The sequence below is a fragment of the Mixophyes fleayi genome, chromosome 5 (genome assembly GCF_038048845.1).
Source record: "Mixophyes fleayi isolate aMixFle1 chromosome 5, aMixFle1.hap1, whole genome shotgun sequence".
In the NCBI taxonomy this organism is placed as follows: Eukaryota; Metazoa; Chordata; class Amphibia; order Anura; family Limnodynastidae; genus Mixophyes; species Mixophyes fleayi.
The window spans coordinates 28,638,464-28,660,807 of NC_134406.1; the positions used below are offsets into that span (position 1 = coordinate 28,638,464).

A 22,344-nucleotide genomic window follows, 5' to 3' on the forward strand; every position below is an offset into this window, starting at 1 on the left:
AAGGAAAATCCGCGTTAATGCGGTTCCGGCGCGTAATCGTGGACCGCCAAGCTAATTCAATATGTCGCTTAAAATTTACTGCCATGAGAGATATTGTCACGATATAGGAATGCGGCTACCTGCGGATATTGACTCTGCTACACTAGGAGGCGCAGAGTCTATCACGCCGCTGGTCTTTACCAGGGATCCCCGCAAGGGAGTTTGGATTTCGCGGCAAATGACGTGCAGGTCGTGGCCCTCCCAGGAAGATATCCGCGAGATGGCGGTGAAAATCGTGGTTGTACAGGCTGAGATCAGGAACCGTGCGGGCAAATAAGGTACAGAATCAGGAACCAAAGAGTAGTCAGCAAGCCAAGGGTCAATTCCAGAGAATGCGGTATACATCCAGAGGAATATCCAATTCAAGGTCATTGGGAGCCGGGTCCGTACACAGGATACCAGGCAGGATGTTTGGAAACATGAAGAGTGCTGGAGGCTAGGTAAACTAGTTGCTCTGGCACCCTAATGGCATCAGAGCCAGCATTAAATAGAGGAGGGAAGCTGATCATTGGTGGACGGCGGTCAGACGTGCTGAACGGCGACAGGAAGCCGAGGAGCGTGTCCCGTTGCCATGGCAATGGGTGGCATGCGCCTCGTGACCGCCAGAATTAGCGTCCCTTTTGCCTAGCAATGGGGCGTTCGGCAGGGAGAAGACGTCCGTCCCCAGCCAGCGAGGAGGTGCGGGGAAGTCGTCTGACAGATATATCACATACATTTGTGGATTTTAGGAGAAAAGAGGGAAAATACTAAATAATTAAAAGGGTGCTCCAAAAACCACAGCAGCAATTACTTTGAGGTGAGGAGTCTACATTGAATGATTTGCATATTTCTGACAGCTGCAATGTGTGCGCTGTCCTTAAAAATAGGCGCAATTTAAGAGAACAAATGATCCTCTGCATTTCTCCTGCCTCGTATATAAACAACCAGAGCATGCTATTACAGGAGTTATCTAAATGTATAGAAATCATCTGCAGATTACATTGTTACCATTATTTCCTCCATGGTGTTAATGACACCTTTTTTCTTTCATACAGTGTTAAATAAAATCCTGCGAGTGAAGTTAATCAATTCTAGCTAAATATTCTGAACTGGCTAAACCCTGGTATTGTTAATATTAGTGCATTATTGATTTTCTCCTGAAAACACTATGTTTACAAAATGTAGTTTGATGCCATGTTTTGTGCAGGGCAAGCTGCTGCAATAAGCAGCTTGTTAAAGCTGGTCTCATTTATGATGAAATAAATAAATACTCATCTGCAAACACAGTACAGTGTGAGAGCAGGTTTATTACATGTGGTGCAGATTCCCAGCTCTCCCGTACTGCGATCATCTTGCTATTTTCGGGCTGTGTACCCTTGAGGTGGAGAATAGCAATCTGACAAAGACTAACAGCACGGTGTGATGTGAGCATCTGCGTAAGGACAGGATACGGAGCATGCTCAGTGATGCCAGACTCCGTCCCCCAACCAGATCCCTAAAGAGATTGATTGAACTTTGCACTTGCAAATGTCAGTGAATACATTGTGCCCACGATTTTTATTTTTCAAAAGAGTTCCATTCTCCAGGAGCAGTTTGGGCTCTCTCACCTTGTTGCTTGTGATGTAGGATTGCCTGCTTTCAGCATCTCAACTATGAATGCAAGAAGACATATTTGCACTTCTCTTTAAATGACCTTTCTGTTTCTTAATTCTCTTTTTAATGGACGTTTTTGATTGGAATAAAAGAGGGATACAACATCTCCCCCCTGAAGTTGCTCTGGTTGGTTGGTACTGGAGCTGACAAGGAAACATGGATAGGGAAAAGGATGTTGTTCTGCAAATTATTCCATGCACTTGTTTAGCAAAAATCTCCTCGGTGTGCCACTGCTGGGCACAATAAGTGATTAGTCTGGCTAATGAAGGCCACCTGGATTAGGCTTTTAAAAAGAGCCAAAGGAGGACGACTGAAGAATTCTGACATTTGTGTAAGCGTTATTTATTTCCTCATTTCTACCTGTGACGAGAGATTAGATGGGAAGTTGTGATGTGCTGGTTTTGACAGTTTGCTATATTTAGCCTGATGCAAGGTTAGATAACCACCAATGTCTGTAGCAAATGTTCTGGTGTTCTTCTTTGTATATTGATACTATATAAAAAAAATACCTACATAGGTGATGTTTTACTCTTCGTTATGATGTTGTATATAAATATATTACATAGGATCCACAGCTCAAACCTGCATATAAACATAAATGTACTTACTGAGCACAGAAACACTACAATTGAAGTAGGACAAACCATTGCTCTGTGTTGTTGTGGCTTTTATTTGTCTTATTAAAGAGATGATCGTCACTTAATTATACCTACACAGCTGAGATGCTCTCTGTGAAAATGGGAAGAGTTTTAACCTTTTTAGTGTTAGTGTAGGTGACAATATATTGGATTGATCACTCCACTAAAGCAGGCATACCGTACTATTTCATCTCTGAATCTCCTTTAGAGTGTAAGCTTCTGTGATGAATTTCCCTCCCTCTTTTTTTTAAATTAATATAGTCATAAACACATGTATGCTGCATTTTGGGTTTTGTAGATCACTGTGGCTAGTATTGATATTATATGACATAATTAGGTGTGCAGGCCATAATATATATGAATCAGACAATGTCATTGTACTGGTCGAAGCATAGTAAATATCCAAAATAAAGAACCGTCTTGAAATCAGGAGGGGACGAGAACAGAAGTGCTACAAAACATAGGGAAACGTTAACAATTGGTGCTTGGAGCCATAGCTGATTGGCAGTAGATGAAATACTTAGCCCACACAACACATTTGTTATATTTTTTTTCCCTTTTAACTGTTTGTTAATAGCATGTGTTGTTTAGTCTGTTTTGATCTGAAATCAAGTTGGGGAATACACAAATGAGCATGCAGAGAGACAGGGAGCATCAAGATCTATTTTCAACAAGATTACATGCCTTGTAATTAACAATCCAAACAGCTTGTGTAATGGGAGCAGAATAAGTGACTGTACCCAAGGTGTATTCCTTGTATTACACGCAATAAAAGGTGGTAACTGAGCGGCCACTAAAACGTTTTCTCCTCTCCCCAGGGTTCGGCGGACTCCTATACCAGCCGTCCATCCGACTCTGATGTCTCGTTGGAAGAAGACAGGGAGGCCGTGCGGAGAGAGGCAGAACGTCAAGCCCAGTCTCAGCTGGAGAAAGCCAAGGTACGTAAAGGGACATATTGTAATCAGCAGGCCTGCTGGTGGGTCCAGGCACTGGGCCAGTTGTGGTGGTGGCGAAATATGTCTATGGTGGCAACATGCTCCCTTGGCAATAACGTTGTAAAGTTTAGCAGCATAAATCTGTTGGCGGAGCAGAATTATGATAATGTCTGGGGGCATCGGTTCTGGCAAAAGCTTCTTCTGCTGCTGTTTCTGAAATGTTGCACCTCCCTGGAACTAAATATTTGTAGTTTGTGAGTATTGTTTATTTTGTTCTAATAGAAAACGGTGTAAAGAAAAAATTGTTGCATGATTCACAAGATCACTAAGTAAAAATATACTTCATATATTACATAAACTATATTGGTGAAAAAATTATATATATATTTTATAAGGTATAATCCTCTTGGTTTCATGAACTCCCCCCATTGCTTTTTTTTAATTTAACATGGATTACAGTTGCATTATATGAATTGCAAATCGATGCAATGTCTTATAGCGTGCTTTAAATGGTACCTGTCATGCAGTTTTGAAAATAAATAATTAACATTATTAGTACAGCATGAGCAATGTAATGTATTAATATTCAAATCATTGTTAAGAAAAATCAGCTATAAAACTGTGCCCGCTCCCTTTGTGTGACACAAGTGCCTTAGGCATCATTTAAATTGGCTGTTGGTGTGGGGACACTGGTGTCATGTGATCATTCAGGGTCAGTGTACAGAGAGCCCTCTGCTGATGATGTCACAGGATGTGTCTCTGGTGCGCACTGAGCATGCTCCTGCCAGTACATGGGATGGCCACATTCTCGCTAATGCTCCTGCATAATTAAAGCTGCCCAGAAGATGGCCCATGTCATGCAGAAGGGGGACTATAGAAGAAACTGTAACACACAGTAAATGTATTATTTATTTACGGTTTAGCTGTCTGTTTAATGTGCATTTTTGTGTAGTTGACAAGTGTGCTTTAATTATGTGTGCACAGGTCACATTGCTTGTATAAAGCGTCACAGGTGATCTAAACAGGACAAAGTCTAAACCAGCTTCCACTACTCTCCCAAAATACAGAAGTTGCAAAGTGGGCTTGTGGTTTTGAGGAATTAGGCATGTTATAACCCAACTAATAACCACAGATAACAAGTGGATCTTGTGGAGCAATAAGGCAGTACTCCAGCAGGAGTAGATTTGTTTCTGTACAATAAGTAAATCTAGCACAGCGTTGCTATGGGAATCGAGCTCGGTGATGCCGGCTGCAGTACACGGACAGACTTTATACAATATTTATAACCTCAGGAATTAGCTGTCACCGTAGAAGCTGAAGAAATGACATCAAAGCCAAGTTTTGTTTTTGTTTTTTTTTTATTTTTATTGGTGCATCTGAAATGTTTTCACTCCAGGTAGCAGAGGCATTGTGTAAAAGGGACACAGATCCTGACTGGGGGGCAACTGGTGCACAGAAGGACAGTGAGCTGAGATCTATGAGGAGACAGCTACAGCCATAACTCACTGAAGCGTTATGCCATAGCAATTACAAGTACAGCTCAGTGATCTTGGTGTTTCCTTGCTGTAACTCAAATTCACATTTACACTGGTTACCGATGATTATTACTGGACTGTTTTGCACCTTTAAAGTAAATTTGTTATCCCCATGTAGGGATCTCATGTCCTGATTTTTCATTATCAGAGCTGTTTTCACTGGAAATCGATAACTTTTTTAAATATTTTCCTACAATTAAAGGACCACTAAGCAAGAAAACTGAAGTGTTCACATATGAACTGTGGAGGTATAATACATTGTTCATAGTAAGCTGACTTTTCACTACAGTTCTGTTACCTCTATAGCACTACAGACAGCGGAAGCTCCTCCCACACGTTTATAATCCCTAATGGTCTCTCATACGGGTCTAAAAACTAAGACCCAGCCCCTGGGTATAAATCAACCAATCCACACTGTGCATTTCTGAAAGCAAGTCTGCCTAGCTGTCAGTCACTGCTACTTGTCTAGTTAGAGAAACACCAACAATTGGGAGCATGGTGGATGTATTTAGTTAGGTATAAGCTCACCAGTTAATTATTTTTTTACGTATTCTTTATATGTTGCAAAAAAATAATCAACTGCAATTAACAATAATGGTTTGCATAGAACAGACATAACAAGGCGGCAATATAAGAAAGTTTTCTGTGTGTATAAGAGCATAAACAATCATTGGGGAAAAGACAGACAGACATGGGAGAGAAAGGGAGTGGGTGGAGGAAGGGGGATAGGTAGGTGCTCAAAAAATAAAATGAAAATTGATGGGTGACAACTCATATCATCAACAAAGGTAGAGCTTTAGGAAGTGGTTAATAGGGTCATAGGAGAATGATACCATTTTAAAAGGGCAATGGAGAGGGAGCACTACAGTGTCCTTTCAGAAGTTATGTGGAGGAGGCGATCTTATACGAAATTCGTCTGTTTCTTTAAATTCCAGCCTGTTTCTTTAAATTGAGCCAAGTAGCAATAAACTCAAAGGTCGAGAGGGATAATTCTTCTAAAGACACCTGAATATTAATACGGGTAAAAAACCACTCAGACACAGTGGGAGAAGAGGGAGATTTCCAATGGACTGGAATCAAAGACTTGGCTGCGTTATTCAGGTGTTTAAGGAGCGATTTTTTTATATGAGGAGATAGAGATACTAGATAGAGACAAGAGCCAGAAACCAGGGTCAGTCAGGGTCAGTCGGCACCTCCGTCCTCATGATCTTTTCAGAAAAGTAAATAACTTTGTTCCAATAAGGGAAGATCTTAGGACACGACCTCCATATGTGGAGCTGGGAACCAACAAAAGAATTAAATCTCCAGCAAAGAGGAGATATTCTTGGCGAACATTTATTTAACAATTCGGGACATCTGCACCATCTCTTTAAAATTTTGTATTTGGTTTCAACAAAATTTGTAACTTGTGAGGATGCACGAGTAGCCATTACAACTTTTGGCCATTGGATTGTCCCAGTGAAATCCAAAAGGTCTCTCTCCCAGGCCTCCATGAAACAGGGTTTGTGGGTACATTTTTCTTCGATGAGTAATTTGTAAATACTAGATATAGTATGTTTGGGTGTGTTTTTAAGAGTACAGAGAGTTTCAAAGGGTGTGAGTGGCCTTTTGACCGTAGATAGGGTCCTCTGTATGTGAAGAATGGAGCGGAGTTGTATGTATCTCCAATGTTCGCTTGCTGGAATTGAGAGTTCCGTTTGGAGTTCACGGAACTCTCAGATGTTGCCATCCTTGATTAGGTTGCCCAGTCTTTGAATACCTTTTGTTGCCCAAACAGCCAGTTATTTCATGTATACTATACAGCCTATTAATGCACAACCTTTGATATATATGTTTTAAATAGTGTATTTACTTTTGTTTTCTAAAGATTAGATATCACATGAGCTAATCTAATTATTTAAATTTTTTAAAGACTGAACTGGATGATTGACATACAGTCATGGCCAAAAGTTTTGAGAATGACACAAACATTATTTTTCACAAAGTCTGCTGGCTCAGTTTTTATGATGACAATTTGTATATACTCCAGAATATCATGAAGAGTGATCAAATGAATTTGCAGTATTTAATGTGATTAGCCTGTTGGACCTATAGAAATTTTGCTATAAACCATAAAAGCAGGAGAATCATCTCACATCCAGTCACATGTAACACATACTGTTCTGGAGCCCCTTCCATTTAAAGTCTCTGTAGTGTCTTTAGGCCAATCATGTTTAATACTGACAACAGCTTTTTTTATGCAGTGTGGGAACTTACCACTAAGCTTTGATGATGAAGTGAATTAATTGGATTAGTATAAATGTAGTCTGCAAAAATGCCTGACCCCATTTGACGCTCGAAATGAAACATGTGGTGGTTTGTAAAAGGCTGAAAAAATGATCTAGATCAGAGATGAGCATCCTGTGGCTCTCCAGCCGTGGTAGAACTACAAATCCCAGCCCTGCTGACCTGCCCAACTCTTACATCGTTATCAGCAGCCTCTGTCTGGAAGTTCAGTTATTTGAATGTTAAAATCAGGGATTTTGATAACTACCTATATGAAAATCTGTCAAAGGAAAACAAGTAGTTTATTTGTTTTTAAATTGGTGAAATTCGTTGTCTCCTTTAGCTCCTAAAAATACTGTTGGCGCAGGCCAGTATGCAAAGGAAAAGCAAAATACATTTCAAAAAGCAGATAACACAAAATAACCATTGGGGTAGAAATGACAGTAAGGATATATAGATGATCATTAAGTCCCCAGGTTACATGTATCAAACTTTCTAAAAAGGAAAAGTGGTGGTGTCACCATAGAGACAGATTCATTATTTAGACCAGTGGTTCCCAAACTTTTGCAGTTCGCGGCACCCTTAGAGTCTCCAATTTTTTTCAAGGCACCCCTCCAAAATAATTATTGAGCAGTCCTATTTTAGAAGTAGTTGGGACAAAAAATTGTAATAAGTATTTAGGTCAGGACAGAAATACTTATTTAGTTATATGCAAAAATGCCACCTCTGCATCCAGACACTCTGCCCTCAGGCACTCTGCCCCCTCTGCATCCAGACACACTGTCCTCTCTCACACTGCCCCCTCTGCCCTCTGTCACGCTGTCCCCCCTCCTCTGCCCTCTCTCACGCTGTGTCCCCCAACACTGCCCTGTCACGCTGTCCCCCCTCCTGCCCTCTCTCACTCTGTGTCCCCCAACACTGCCCCTGTCACGCTGTGCCCCCCAACACTGCCCTGTCACGCTGTCCCCCCTCCTCTGCCCTCTCTCACGCTGTGTCCCCCAACACTGCCCCTGTCACGCAGTGCCCCCCAACACTGCCCGTCACGCTGTGTCCCCCAACACTACCCCTGTCACGCTGTGTCCCCCAACACTGCCCCTGTCACGCAGTGCCCCCCAACACTGCCCCTGTCACACAGTGCCCCCCAACACTGCCCCTGTCACGCAGTGCCCCCCAACACTGCCCCTGTCACGCTGTGACCCCCAACACTGCCCCTGTCACGCTGTGACCCCCAACACTGCCCCTGTCACGCTGTGACCCCCAACACTGCCCCTGTCACGCTGTGCCCCTCAACACTGCCCCTGTCACGCTGTGCCCCTCAACACTGCCCCTGTCACGCTGTGCCCCTCAACACTGCCCCTGTCACGCTGTGTCCCGCAACACTACCCCTGTCACGCTGTGTCCCCCAACACTGCCCCTGTCACGCTGTGCCCCTCAACACTGCCCCTGTCACGCTGTGTCCCCCAACACTGCCCCTGTCACGCTGTGCCCCCCAACACTGCCCCTGTCATGCTGTGCCCCCCAACACTGCCACTGTCATGCTGTGCCCCCCAACACTGCCCCTTTACGCTGTGCCCCCCAACACTGCCCCTTTACGCTGTGCCCCCCAACACTGCCCCTGTCACGCTGTGTCCCCCAACACTGCCCCTGTCACGCTGTGTCCCCCAACACTGCCCCTGTCATGCTGTGTCCCCCAACACTGCCCCTGTCACGCTGTGTCCCCCAACACTGCCCCTGTCACGCTGTGCCCCCCAACACTGCCCCTGTCACGCTGTGCCCCCCAACACTGCCCCTGTCACGCTGTGTCCCCCAACACTGCCCCTGTCACGCTGTGTCCCCCAACACTGCCCCTGTCACGCTGTGTCCCCCAACACTGCCCCTGTCACGCTGTGTCCCCCAACACTGCCCCTGTCACGCTGTGCCCCCCAACACTGCCCCTGTCACGCTGTGCCCCCCAACACTGCCCCTGTCACGCTGTGTCCCCCAACACTGCCCCTGTCACGCTGTGCCCCCCAACACTGCCCCTGTCTGGCTGTGTCCCCCAACACTGCCCCTGTCACGCTGTGCCCCCCAACACTGCCCCTGTCACGCTGTGCCCCCCAACACTGCCCCTGTCACGCTGTGCCCCCCAACACTGCCCCTGTCACGCTGTGCCCCCCAACACTGCCCCTGTCACGCTGTGCCCCCCAACACTGCCCCTGTCACGCTGTGTCCCCCAACACTGCCCCTGTCACGCTGTGCCCCCCAACACTGCCCCTGTCACGCTGTGCCCCCCAACACTGCCCCTGTCACGCTGTGCCCCCCAACACTGCCCCTGTCACGCTGTGCCCCCCAACACTGCCCCTGTCACAATCCCTCTCACTCCTCTGCCGCGCGCCAGCCATAGGAAAAAAAAGAAAGAACACAAAAACTTACCAATCCACCGGGCGCCGGGACCCTGCAGCCTCCTCTCTCCCGCAGCTGTCACTAAATATCGATGTCAGTGACAAGCTGCTGCAGGAGAGAGGAGGCTTCAGGGTCCCGGCGCCCGGTGGATTGGTAAGTTTTTGTGTTCTTTCTTTTTGCTATGTCTGGCCCGCGGCACCACAATGACAGCGCCGCGGCACCCCTGGGAGCCGCGGCGCACATTTTGGGAACCGCCGTTTTAGACTGTTCTAGATAAACGATAGCTAGAATTTACCCCCCTTACCCGTGACTTTCACAGAGCTTTCATATTCTCGTGGTTAAGCAGCATAGACCAATAAATGTATTTATTTAGAACACAAGTATTATAGGCAAAAAAGAAGTATAATATTCTATTTAAATATAGTTTTTATTCAGTCAGTGTATACACCTAAGTTCCTGGACTTGCTATGTGAACACTGATTTTTTTTTTTTTCACAATTTGCGACTGACTTTTAGCAGGTTTTTTTGACCCCTGACAGTAGTTTCATTTGTATCACAGACAGAGGATGTGGTGAAGGGCAGGTTCACCCCATACTGCAGGTATAGTCTCCTGCACCCCGCTACTGTTTTCCCAAAATTACGCAATTTGCGGTGAATCATGTCATTTTAGCCCTGCCCACCGCGGCAAAACGTCATTTCCGTCGCAGGGGCGGGGCCAAAATGTCACGATTGCCCGCGCACCGCCCTTCAGTCACGCCCCTCTCCCGGAAAGAACTTTGCAAAAGTAGGCAAGTATGGTATAGTTCCAGTAACCTGACTACCTAGAATCTCTTTCTGATGCTTTTCTGCATGTTACAGCGTAATCTCTTATCTGAGCGTCCAGCATATCTTGGTTTCTGTACAAAGCTTTATATTACATTGCTCTGATTATGACTTGGAATGTTCTCCTCACCTCGTTATCTTGTTTCAATAATCTTATTATGCAAAATAAAATCTTAATAAGAAACACCCTTGCTCCACCCAAATCCTCCCCTCTGACTGTTTACCCGCCTCTTCCGCAAACACTGCTTTCTTGGTCCATATATCTGTTTGCTTTTGTGCAAATTGTGGTGCATTACAGGACTGGCACGACCTGACCCTCCACCTGGTCATGAAAGTGTTAATCAAAACAAAACCACCTGGTCTGACTATAAATTACTAAGATCTGCCAAAATGACAGCTCACGCTCACTATTAAACACCCAGTTCTGCCACCACTAATATTTTGTTCAAGAGCTGACACTCTTCAGTTACTGATCCCAACCTGGAATTACATCCTAATTTAAATGTTCCGGTATAAGCACCAAGCCTATCTGGCACATGCATTCTTTAAGAGCACAAATACAGAATGTAGTTTAATATGGCAAAAAGTCACTATGCTTAGTGAATAAAAATGGTGATAACAAATTGACATACAAAAAATACAAATGCAAAACATTTTTCTTAAAACAGAAATGGTCACGGCACTGTTATGTACTCTTTGTGTATTTCTGCTGACTGAGGAAGGCTGGGAGGTCTGGACAATTCATCAGTTGAAGACTCAGCTGAACACTGTCTTCCTTCCCCACACCCTCCCTTTCCTCTTTGAGGTTATTGTAAGAAGTGTATTAGGATGCTAATCTGTTTTGTATAAATAGTCAAACTTTTTTCTACAACATATCAGAGATTATAGAATATATTCAACAAACAGAGTATGATTTTCCGCATATATGCATAGGAAACATGATTATCTTTTATGGATTCCTTGGGAGGATACATTGGGCCTGAGTCATTAAGGAAAGTAAAATGTTCTTTGGGACAAACCATGTTATAATGCAAGAGCTGCAAATTAGTTTATTATTTTGCACATAATTTAAATATTGACTGCTTTTTCTTCTACCACACAAATACTTGATAGCTTTATTTTTACACTGAAATTTAAAGTTGATCTAGGATATGCCCTACCCCAACTATAAATCTGTCCCTACATTTTAAATTTACCTCCCCCTCCAATGCAATATGGTTTTGCCCAGGTGCAAAGTTACTACTTGTTTATGCTTTGCTTTGCTTAATTATTCCGGCCCATTATCTCTATAGCTCAATTATGGGCTGGTATCTGTCGATGACACATGTCATGTGGCTGGTTCCGTTGGTTACAAATTTGATTTTCTCAAACATGGATTATGATAGGTAGTTTTTTGATGTATTATATTTCCTATTTGAATATATAATGCACTTGGGGTGACCACAACTACTGTAATCAAAGCATCTGTGGGCTGTGCAGTAAATGACAGTTGACATGCTGATCTTACCGTTGTGTCTAGAAGTCCAGGTATCTCTGTATAAACAATCCAAGCTAGGTGATACAACAGATCTCAGGACACCGTACATTATCCCCTTGTTTACTTGCATACAGTGATTTCACATGATTTATAACAACTCCTATGTTTGGGAGGTATCAGAACAACATTAATATATTATTCTACTAATCCCTGATTAGTCCATAATCAGTGGTTGAAGTGGGTCCGTAAACAGTGGTATGCCGTACCGCCGCTTCTCCTCCTACTTTGATTGTAAAACTAACAAATTCCATTCACTTACATTTTCCATACCGTCACTTTTAAATTTCCACTTTGACCGCTGGCAATAATCGTGACAAGGACCGAAGCTGATTTTGTGCTGCGCTTCTGCCATTTTATGTCACCTGTAAATGATTCTAAAGATCAATGACCACTTATTTTGATTCCTTCACTGAAAAAATAAATAAGTTGGATATATGAACTTTGCTTCACATAGAGATGTGTTTTTATCCCATCTGTTTGTTAGGAGCCTTATATCACTACTCTGTGCTTACGGGCATCTTGCTCCTTCCAATCTTAACCTTCAGTTCCCTCCTCTCTTCATGGCACTGCCACTGTCACATGCAGCCCTGTCCTCCCTAATACAATCACACACATGTGTACTGCTGCCCACGAGATCAACACAACACCTCCTGAAATACTCTGCTGTTCTGAACATTCCGATGAGCCGATTGGCTGCAGGTTGTTTTATCCCGGCCAACTTCAACATCCAGACAAGCGGGAGATGCGGATTGAATTAAAATTCATGGACCTCTCTTCTACACAGACGTTATATGTAATGCACCAACACCTGGCACGCAGATGTTGAATATTATGCTATTTATAAGGCCATAGTTCTGCCTTGAATACTGTATAATGAATTTATACCACAAAATCCTAATTTGTGACATTAGTTACAATTAAATGTTTTGGATGGATCTGTGGCACAGTGGATAGCATTGCTTTGTGTGTATATATATATATATATATATGTATGTGTGTGTCTGTGGTAGTAAAATTAGATTGCAATCTCCACTGGACCAGTGATGTATAAGAAGTATACATATAAGAAAAAGAAAATACATATAAGAAATATAATACATATAAGAAAAGCATAATAATAAATAATGACTATATACATTCAGATTGATGTGACGTGTTATCAAATTTGTTTCTTTGTTTATTAAACATTAGAGCTCTCCTTGTTGCTATAGGAATTTGTTACCTTGTTTGTAGTTTAGTTTCACTGATAAATTCTGTCTAATCTGCAACTACGTGTTCTATTTGTGGAACAATATCACATTTTCAAAGGGAGACATTTACTAATTACTAAGTAATTTAAAATGAAGGAGGTGATTATGACAGTACATTTCCTGCCTCTGTCAGACAGCTGTGAGCGCTTGGCACACAGACGTCTCTATTTGTCTATCTGATTGGAAGTTTAAAGTCCTTTCCTGGTTATGTAAATGGTGCAGTTCATGTGTTGCGGATGCATTAAGCTCGGAGTTAATCAGTAGAACTGGGTTATTTTTGCAAACCAGTTATTTCTATCACGATTACTGTATTTTACTGTCAGATGTAAAAAGGGTAATTTCTCACCCTTTGTGCTAAAAATATCCCCAGGAGCCAAATACTGTATAATTAGAGCGTATAAACATATGTAGGGCTAATTGTGGATCTTTATGAAAACTGGTGCAAGTATAAAAGTTGGTGCTGCCCATAGCAACAAATCAGATGCTTAGTTTCATTCTGTAAACTGCACTAGAGAATGACAGTAAAATCATATTGGTTGCTATGGGCAAAACCACCTTTTGCTGTTGCATCAGTATTTATTAATGGCCCCCAATGTACTTTGGAAATGTTTACATCGCTGATGACTTTTAATGTATTGGATTATTATTATTTATTTTTATAGTGCCACTATTACGCAGCGATGTGCAGAGAATATATAATCAGTCCTTGGCCCTTTGGAGCTTAAATTATAAAACCAATAGGAGACTTTAGGAAATTAATGCTTCACCTATTATCTGCATCTTTCAGCAGTTTGCTCTATGCTCCGTCCACTTTGTCTGTGGCTTCCTGCTGGCCTCCGTTCTCATTTAATGACCCGGCCCCTGACACTTGCAGTCATGTCCCCACTAACACATCTACACAAGTGAACAGGTCACTGGCTCCAACAAGATCAGCACACTCATCTCCTGAAATACTCTGCTGCTCTGAACATTCGGATGATTTGATTGGCTGCAGGTTGTTCTATCCCCACCCACTTCAAAACTGGGAACATCCACACAAACAGGAGATAAAGAATAAATACAAAAAAGCACACCGTATAAAAATTAAATGCCTTTATTAAAAAAATGGTAAAAAAAAAAGTTTGAAAACTGATATTTCCACTTGGCCACACCTGGAACTTATATTCGAGATTATGATCAATCTATACCATTGTTAGTCAACTACATGTCATTATTTCTGTACATTTACCGCTCCGACATTTGGATTATCATTGATACTGTGTTATCAATTCATCCATTCAGTTTGAATACTGTTTCTTATTATTTATGTGTTCATCCTTTTATATTAGATTGACTAGTTTTGTAATATGAGACATTCTTTGTGAAGGTAAAATACATAGTTGTGTGGTCTCCTAACATTCCTACTCTTGTATATGAATCCACCAATCACCATGCAGTATTTCTGCAGAGCAAGACTGAAAGCTTGTCAGTCACTGTCTGTCTGCTCTGTTAGAGAAGCTTCACTTTCCTGACATGGCTTAGGGAATGATTGACAGATTTACTTATGCTTCATTTATTTAATGTATATTATTCAAATTAGTAATCATTTTTATATGAATGTCAAATCAAGGTTTTAATTGCTCTTTAAGGGGCTTTTCCACATATGTTTTTCTCTGTCTAATGCCAATGAGTAATATTCACTTATGTATTTTTCCTAAGTAGACCCAAAGGATCATTTTTGTTAACGGAGCCACTGAAATTGTGCTCTACAGTGGATCTAATGTTTACTTTAGATTAAAATTTCTCCTCTGTTGTACCTTTAAACTCAGTGCTCTGGAAACTGCCTAGTCCCCTCCGCTATGTCATCAACCAATGACATTGAGAAGATAACACAGCGGTAGGGACCAGGGGAGAGCTGACAAATTTTAGCTCGGTGGGCAAGACTCAACTCGGCAGTCTATTTAAAGGGGGGGGGGGGAGGGGGGGAATGCAGGTGGCCCAGTGACCCAGCCCAAGGTCGCCCACTATGGGACCGGCCCTGGGGAGGGGAGTCAGTATGGCATTTAAATGTTATTTAAATGTTATTAGAGGTACAATTTTAATCTAAGGTATATGGTAGATATACTCCATAATAGATTATACTGTAGTAACTTTGGGTCTGTTTAAATGAGATGTCCACCCAAACACATTCCCTATTTCTAATTCCGCCTCTCCCAAACTTCGGAGTGTTTAGGAGGTTCTTACCTCCACATCCTTGGTGCCACTCTAATGACTGATTCTTCTTCCAACGATGGCAGTAGAATTTTCTACACATAGTGGATTGTCTTGTCTCAAGAGCATAGATTGGCCAGAGATCTGGCAAGAAATGAATGTAGAAATTCCCCTGCCATGGATGCCAATGAAATGATCTGGGCAAGAGGCACCAGGGAGTAAGTACTCTTGAACTAGGCATCAAATCCCTGCCACTCCTATGCTTGATTGGAGAGGGTGGGATTAATATTTAAAATGTGTTTTGGTGTAAAAATACCTAATGTCAACAAAAGGTGAATATACCTGCAACTCGGTTAAATACTAAGGTCTGCCCTTGCTCCTGGCAGCTCCCACTCAGTACTGCCGTGGTTGGTACAAAACTATCTGCAGTTTAAAGTTGCATTTGAGGCAACACTTCCTGTGAATGTGGTTTGGATAATACAGTCCACAAGAGTACATTGTAAAATATATATTAGATGGGGAAAGCTTGTTGAGTAATTTCTCACAGATGTCTAACCCCAATGGGCTGCCCCGGTTACCAGGAGTCACATGCAATCCACAGAATTAACAAAAGTGTATGTAATTCCACAGATTTCACCTTTTTTGTTTCCAATCTCAAAATTGAAAGGTTTTCAAGTAATTACTGAAAAAAATAACAAACTATATATGCGGAGGAAATGGCTGACGGTGACAATAGAGGTGATGCTCAATGATACACGGAGATAAATGGTGTCATCAGGGATGGCATGTGACACAGGACCTTTGTTGTCATGCAGGCTTGTGGAAGCAGAGCTGTCTACGCACGGAGCAGGAGGAGGGGTCCCTGTATTCTGCTCATGTGACTGTAAAATGATTCTCCTGCTGTTCCCATTCATTTTTCCAGTGTGTTTCCAGTGTGACCGTTATGTTGTGATATATTATCTGTCAAACAGAACTCCAGTTACGTCACTGGCATTACATAGGTCCTTCCTGATGGTCTGCAGCTGGTAAACATCTGTGCTGGTGCAATATTTGTCATTTATTATGCATTGAATTGTTGAATATTGTTTAACACCTTCTGCTCTGGTCTGTGCTAAACTCTCAGAAAGGAGGAGAGATTGTCTTTTGTAAGTTAATTATGAGGGTTACAATTAAATGATATTCAATATTGTGGTTTAACCTGCATTAGATCGAGAACAGCTAATTGCTGATTAGTTGCTATGATTATAGTGCAGATTTACGTCTCTTAGTAAATAATCCTCACGAATCACTAAAACATACATTGTATCTAAGTCATCACTGTCAAAGGGAAACTTCTGCAATGTGCATTATTGCCTTATAGCAGTCGGAGACTAAACGCCAAGATATGTTTATAGACACGGCAAAGAGACAACTTTACCTGTTATATATGAGTTCATATACATACAAACATATAAACAGTATAAACATAATAATATGGTCTTAAAGAACTAAATTGCCCACCGTAATTGCTACTCGTAGATATTTTCTCCGTGTTGTGTTACACTCTGGACTTCTGAAGCATCAGACCTCATCAGTTTTTACCCAGTTCATGTGCTAGAAGTTCAAAGTGATCAGATCTAGAACACAGCTGGGACTATTTCAATGTAGCCATTTATTCTGGAAATACGAAGTTACACACAGCTATCTAGGCAAATCTTTACTTTGTGTTTTAAACACATTTTGTGTTTTATTGGTGAGGAGTAAAAGGTTGCTTTTAATTGGGTCTCTTTCAATTGACTTACGAAAATCAGTTGGTTTTTATACATTATCATCAACATTTATTTATATAGCGCCAGCAAATACCGTAGTTCTTTACAATTGGCTTTGAGTGGCAACAATGGGGGGAGAATCGGCACAGGAAAACAGGTTTCCATGTGCAATAGCCTATGTAAGTAACCCATAATATGTGAACAGAAATGAATATCTCCATATTCCAAAGCATTGTTAAGACAATTTCCCCAAAATACTGCTTCCTTTTCTGTACTAAAGCTCTGATTACATAAGCGAAATATCAAACATGAAAAATATCAGCTGAATTTTATTTACACAGTCATAATGGACTTGCAGTCTTTGCATAAAACTATATAAATTCCTTTTAAAATCTATGGCGCACCGTACATCTAATTAATCCACTATCACTTCTGAAACCTGTATATAATGTAAACGAAAGGCATGAAAAAATACAATAATATAATACTAAAATATTGAAAGAGCCAATTGCAGACTGAAATGAGCCAAAATAGCTGCTTTAAGGGGCTGTGTCAACCACCAACATAACAAACACAGGTGTAATTTAAAACAGCAAATCGGGGCCTTTATAAGTCGCTGGTTCACAAACGTTTCACAGACGCTTCATGAACAGTGCGTGTTATGTGGATCTCATACTACCAAAGGTGGACTAATTAGTGTCCCAACAATTTGATAAATCCATCGCTGCTTATTTGAGTATGTTTTTAAACTTACCTGCTTTTTTGTGCTCTGCACATGCTAATAAATGTATTAAAAGTGCATTACAATAGGTCAAATAGAAAACAATGGCGCCAGTCTCACCACTGTATCCTAAATTGCATTAATAATGATAAAATGTGACGTGACCTATTTCTCATGCGGTGACGTGTGCTAACAGTAGTCAATTGTATTGGAAAAAGTGGGAAAAAAATTCATTGATTAGCATTTTCCTTCAATCGCATCCAGGTTTCTGGTTGGTAGCTTCAACCAATTACATGGGAATCTAATACAATCTGGTGCTGGTTCTGGGGAATAAATCCGATCAAGATATCAAGATCTGATCGTTGTTTGTTCTTGTGTAGTTGCAATCAGTGTGTGGTTCATGTTTTATCAATATGTAACTCAAAACCACTGGGATCCTGGGACCCTTACCATAATGTTAACAAAACCAATTCAACCCAAATCTCTCTCTCTCTCTCTCTGTCCCCCCCTCCTCTCTCTCTCTCTCCCCCCCCCGCTCCTCTCTCTCTCCCCCCCTCCTCTCTCTCTCCCCCCCTCCTCTCTCTCTCCCCCCCTCCTCTCTCTCTCCCCCCCTCCTCTCTCTCTCCCCCCCCCCTCCTCTCTCTCTCCCCCCTCCTCTCTCTCTCTCTCTCTCTCTCTCTCTCCTCTCTCTCCCCCCCCTCCTCTCTCTCTCTCTCTCTCTCTCCCCCTCCTCTCTCTCTCTCTCTCTCTCCCCCCCTCATCTCTCTCTCCCCCCCCCCTCCTCTCTCTCTCTCCCCCCCTCCTCTCTCTCTCTCTCTCTCTCTCTCTCCTCTTATATTCGAGAATTGCATTACAATCTATCATGTCAGGTTTCCTTAATTTCACTTGAACATACTTTTTGGCATTGTAAATACTCTTCAATAAATATAACTTTACAAAGCCCATAAAGTAAGAATATTGGGAAATAATTGCATCTAAGGAGCAGACAAAAATAAATTTTACTGTGTAGTGTTAAATTGTAAAAAAAAAAATGATTGTCCGATCCAGTTGCTAAAAGGGAAATAAGAACATTTATTAATCAAACATTAGTTTAAAATTGAGTTACGCAGCGCGGCTAACGTTAGCTTAGAGTTTCATTACTAAAACCTCGGACTATATTAAGTCAGACTGAAGTTTTATACTATTTGAACAACGGGATCAGTTCACACATATACATAAGTAATTGCAGTGTTTATACAGTGTTCCAAAAGGAAGTTAATTATAATATGCAATAAGTTCTGTCTCTTTGGGCGGGCGAAGTGTCGTACTGGTTTTGGTCCTTTAGGCAATGTTGACATCTGTATCTTTAGTTAATTAATGACAGGTACATCTTAAATATCAGTATTAGTGAAGTTCTATTTAGTTTAGTCTTAAATTAGTAAGGGTTTAACAACAGATACGGCAGTGATATTTTGCAAGATATAAACCTTTTACTGAATACTTATCTTATTATTAATATATTGAACATTGATTCCAGTCTATATCAGAATGTTATTTAGGGCCTGGTTCCCATAATCATTGTGTGTTGTCTCAGTCTGGAATGTTATTCATTAATGTGTTTACATATGACTTGTGAATACAGGTTGTGTTTATACTAAATATATGTGCAAATCAGCCTTACCTTATCAACTTAGGGCCAGGAGCTAAACCATACAAAATGTTATTATTTATTGCCCTTTGCCAGAAAGATATGTATTTCTCTTAAAGTACAATTATAAACATGAATTGTAAACACAATTGTCCTATATGCAACACAGAGGGGAAATTTTATTAACAGTCTTACGCCTGCTCCCTACTGTAACTCTGATAAAACGTAAAGTATGTACATATATAGCCTGCCCGCTTCAACACAGAAAGGATAAGATACATCTCATAACCCTTTCAACAGTGACAAAAAAGGCACTGATACAGTCAAAAAGCTTATATGGCAAAGCAGAGCATGTCAGTTATGTTTATGTCCCTGTCTGTGCCACTGTGTGTATCTGTACAAAGCATTTCTTGTTAACCGGTTAGACCCAGGCTTCTGCTCTGCGGCCTGGGCTTATAGCATGCTAGGCAGATTTCATATGTATTACTGTTAAATAATGAGATTAACTGCTACTTATTATTAAATATAAACAGCAATACAATAGTGTTATGCAGTCATAGTCAAACTATCTTAGAACAGTAGAAAACATGTCTGACTTTACCAAGCAATCATGTTTAAAATAAAGCATCTTTCTGACATTGGAGTACCTTTGGTTTACTTAGCAAAAAGTCCTGTAGAGTGTACGTAAGATTATTTACTAAGGACATGGGAAGGAAGTTGTCTGGTGCATTCACATAGACTGGTGCAATTGTTCTGAAGTGTAACTTTTGTAGAGTTTTTTTTTTTACCTAATACAATGTGCTAGCTCATCAATCATTCATCAATCATTCATCAATCATTCAAGAGGGTTGGTGCAGTAGTTCCTTTGCTTTGAATGTATAGTGCTTGTACAGATCACAGCATCGGTGATTACAGGACTGCTGATGGAAGCATGATGCGCCTATGTAATGACCACTATGCAGTAACTACCCCGGACTATGTAGATACCCTAATGGCAGCTCAGTGGCTGAGTGGTTAGCACTTCTGCCTCACAGCACTGGGGTCATGAGTTCAATTCCCGACCATGGCCTTATCTGTGTGGAGTTTGTATGTTCTCCCCGTGTTTGCGTGGGTTTCCTCCGGGTGCTCCGGTTTCCTCCCACACTCCAAAAACACACTAGTAGGTTAATTAGCTGCTGTCAAATTGACCCTAGTCTCACTCTCTATGTCTGTGTGTGTGCTAGGAAATTTAGACTGTAAGCTCCAATGGGGCAGGGACGAATGAGTTCTCTGTACAGCGCTGCGGAATTAGTGGCGCTATATAAATGATGATGATGATACCCTATAACAGTGTTGGCTAACCTGTGACACTCCAGATGTTTGTATGTTTTATCGCTCGGTGCTCAGAAGAGTTTTGGAGGCCTATTTAACAAGTGCCTAATTTTAAGTGCCCCCTCTATTTATAGCTAGGGGATTGCAGCAGATATCATCAGCACTTTTAATAAGTGCTCACGATTTTTCATTCCTTATTATTGCGATAAGAAATGAAAATAGTAGTGTCAAAAGTGTCCTGGTCAATAAATATGCCCCTTAGCTGCTAAAAAATATCACAAAAGGGTTAGAAAAAGAATCAGACTGACATGAGCATTGTGACACACACGGTCCCTGCTATATAAAGAAATAATGAAAAATAAGGTTCAAAACCATATTGCAAAGAACAGTGAAAAAGCAGCACAGATAACATAAAAAGAAAATTCAATTTACATGATGGCGGGATACATAGTGATTGGCCAGATCAGAAACGGCTAAATGTAAAAGTATTTAATAGCTAAATCAAACAAAACAATTACAACACAATGTTAAACAAAACACTTAGTAAAAATGATTGCGCAATCATAATGGCATTAAAACTGCTGAATGAATGTTGAGACCACAAACGTGTTCTCGCAAATATTGCTATTAAAACATATCCATTTTGGGCCCATTATTAGTACAGCAGTCCACACACTTATGTTATTACAAAGTACTCCTCCTAAAGTGTTTAGTACTGGGATAAAGTTCAATGAATAAAATATACATTACGGTGATTCGTTGTATCTTCTTATTTGGGTCGCTTTATGTTGCTTTGAAACAGCAGCCGACTAGAAACTGAGACGCAGAGAGGAACCAGCACACTCCCTCACCGTAGGTAACATCCATTCCTCAGAGTTGATTGTTATCCGCAAGTACTTTTGAGGGGCAATTCAATGCGGGCAGCGCACTAGTACCGTTACTACGGTAATTTCAAACATGATTTTTTTTTGCGGTTCTGTGAAATCCGTAAAGAACAACGCGGGAATTGAATCTACCCCTTGGAGGGTTATTAGCAAATTCAGTGGACTTTTGGCGTATTCAATTGTTAGCGGTAACGCTGATAAACGAGCGCTCAAAAAATCTTACCGTTAATACGGTATTTACTCGCGGAATTTCAGCTCGCTGCCCCCTGAGCGGCGAGCTGAAATTTCGCGAGTAAACTACCGTATTAACGCTTTTCGCGCGCAATATTACTGTATAAACGGTAATATTTTTGGAGCGCTCGTTTATCAGCGTTACCGCTAACAATTGAATACGCCAATCTGCTAATTTTTATGAACTAAAAAGCGGTCCCAAAAACAAACGTCTAATGCTTGTTGTCAGATTTGATCAGACTTTACAAGGTGGGGAAGGGGGGGGGGGAGGGTGGTGGGGGTGGTGGTGCAGGCAAACTTTGGGAAGGTGTAAACTATAAATCACACTCTAATATCGCACTCTATATTCAGAGTACTTCTGTACTCCATGCAAAACCAGGCAGTATTTTCCCTCATGCAAAAAGAAAATGCATTTACACCCCTTGCAATGCTTCATGATTAGTCTGGGTGCAGATTTGACCCGTCTAGCTGGATGTGCTCATATCTCTACATGAGACTCATATTGTGTTTTGTATTTGATTTTATGAACAAGTGGGAATTAGGGAAATGTCTTGGCTCCTCTTTAAGTGTACTATGATATATTATAGTTAGTTTTCC

At 41.4% G+C, this 22,344-nt stretch overlaps 1 protein-coding gene across 8 annotated transcripts in view; it reads left to right on the plus strand.

Annotated features, from left to right (window-relative positions):
* Positions 1-22,344, plus strand: part of CACNB2 (calcium voltage-gated channel auxiliary subunit beta 2) — a 243,637-nt gene that overhangs the window by 168,205 nt on the left and 53,088 nt on the right. For 6 of the 8 annotated variants that reach the window (XM_075211922.1, XM_075211925.1, XM_075211927.1 and 3 more), the window contains one exon: positions 3,128-3,247. In XM_075211922.1, coding sequence (XP_075068023.1) covers positions 3,128-3,247 — 120 coding nt within the window. Of the gene's footprint in view, positions 1-1,402; positions 2,003-3,127; positions 3,248-22,344 lie in introns of those variants that run through there. The other 2 variants (XM_075211924.1, XM_075211929.1) reach the window with 2 other exon arrangements.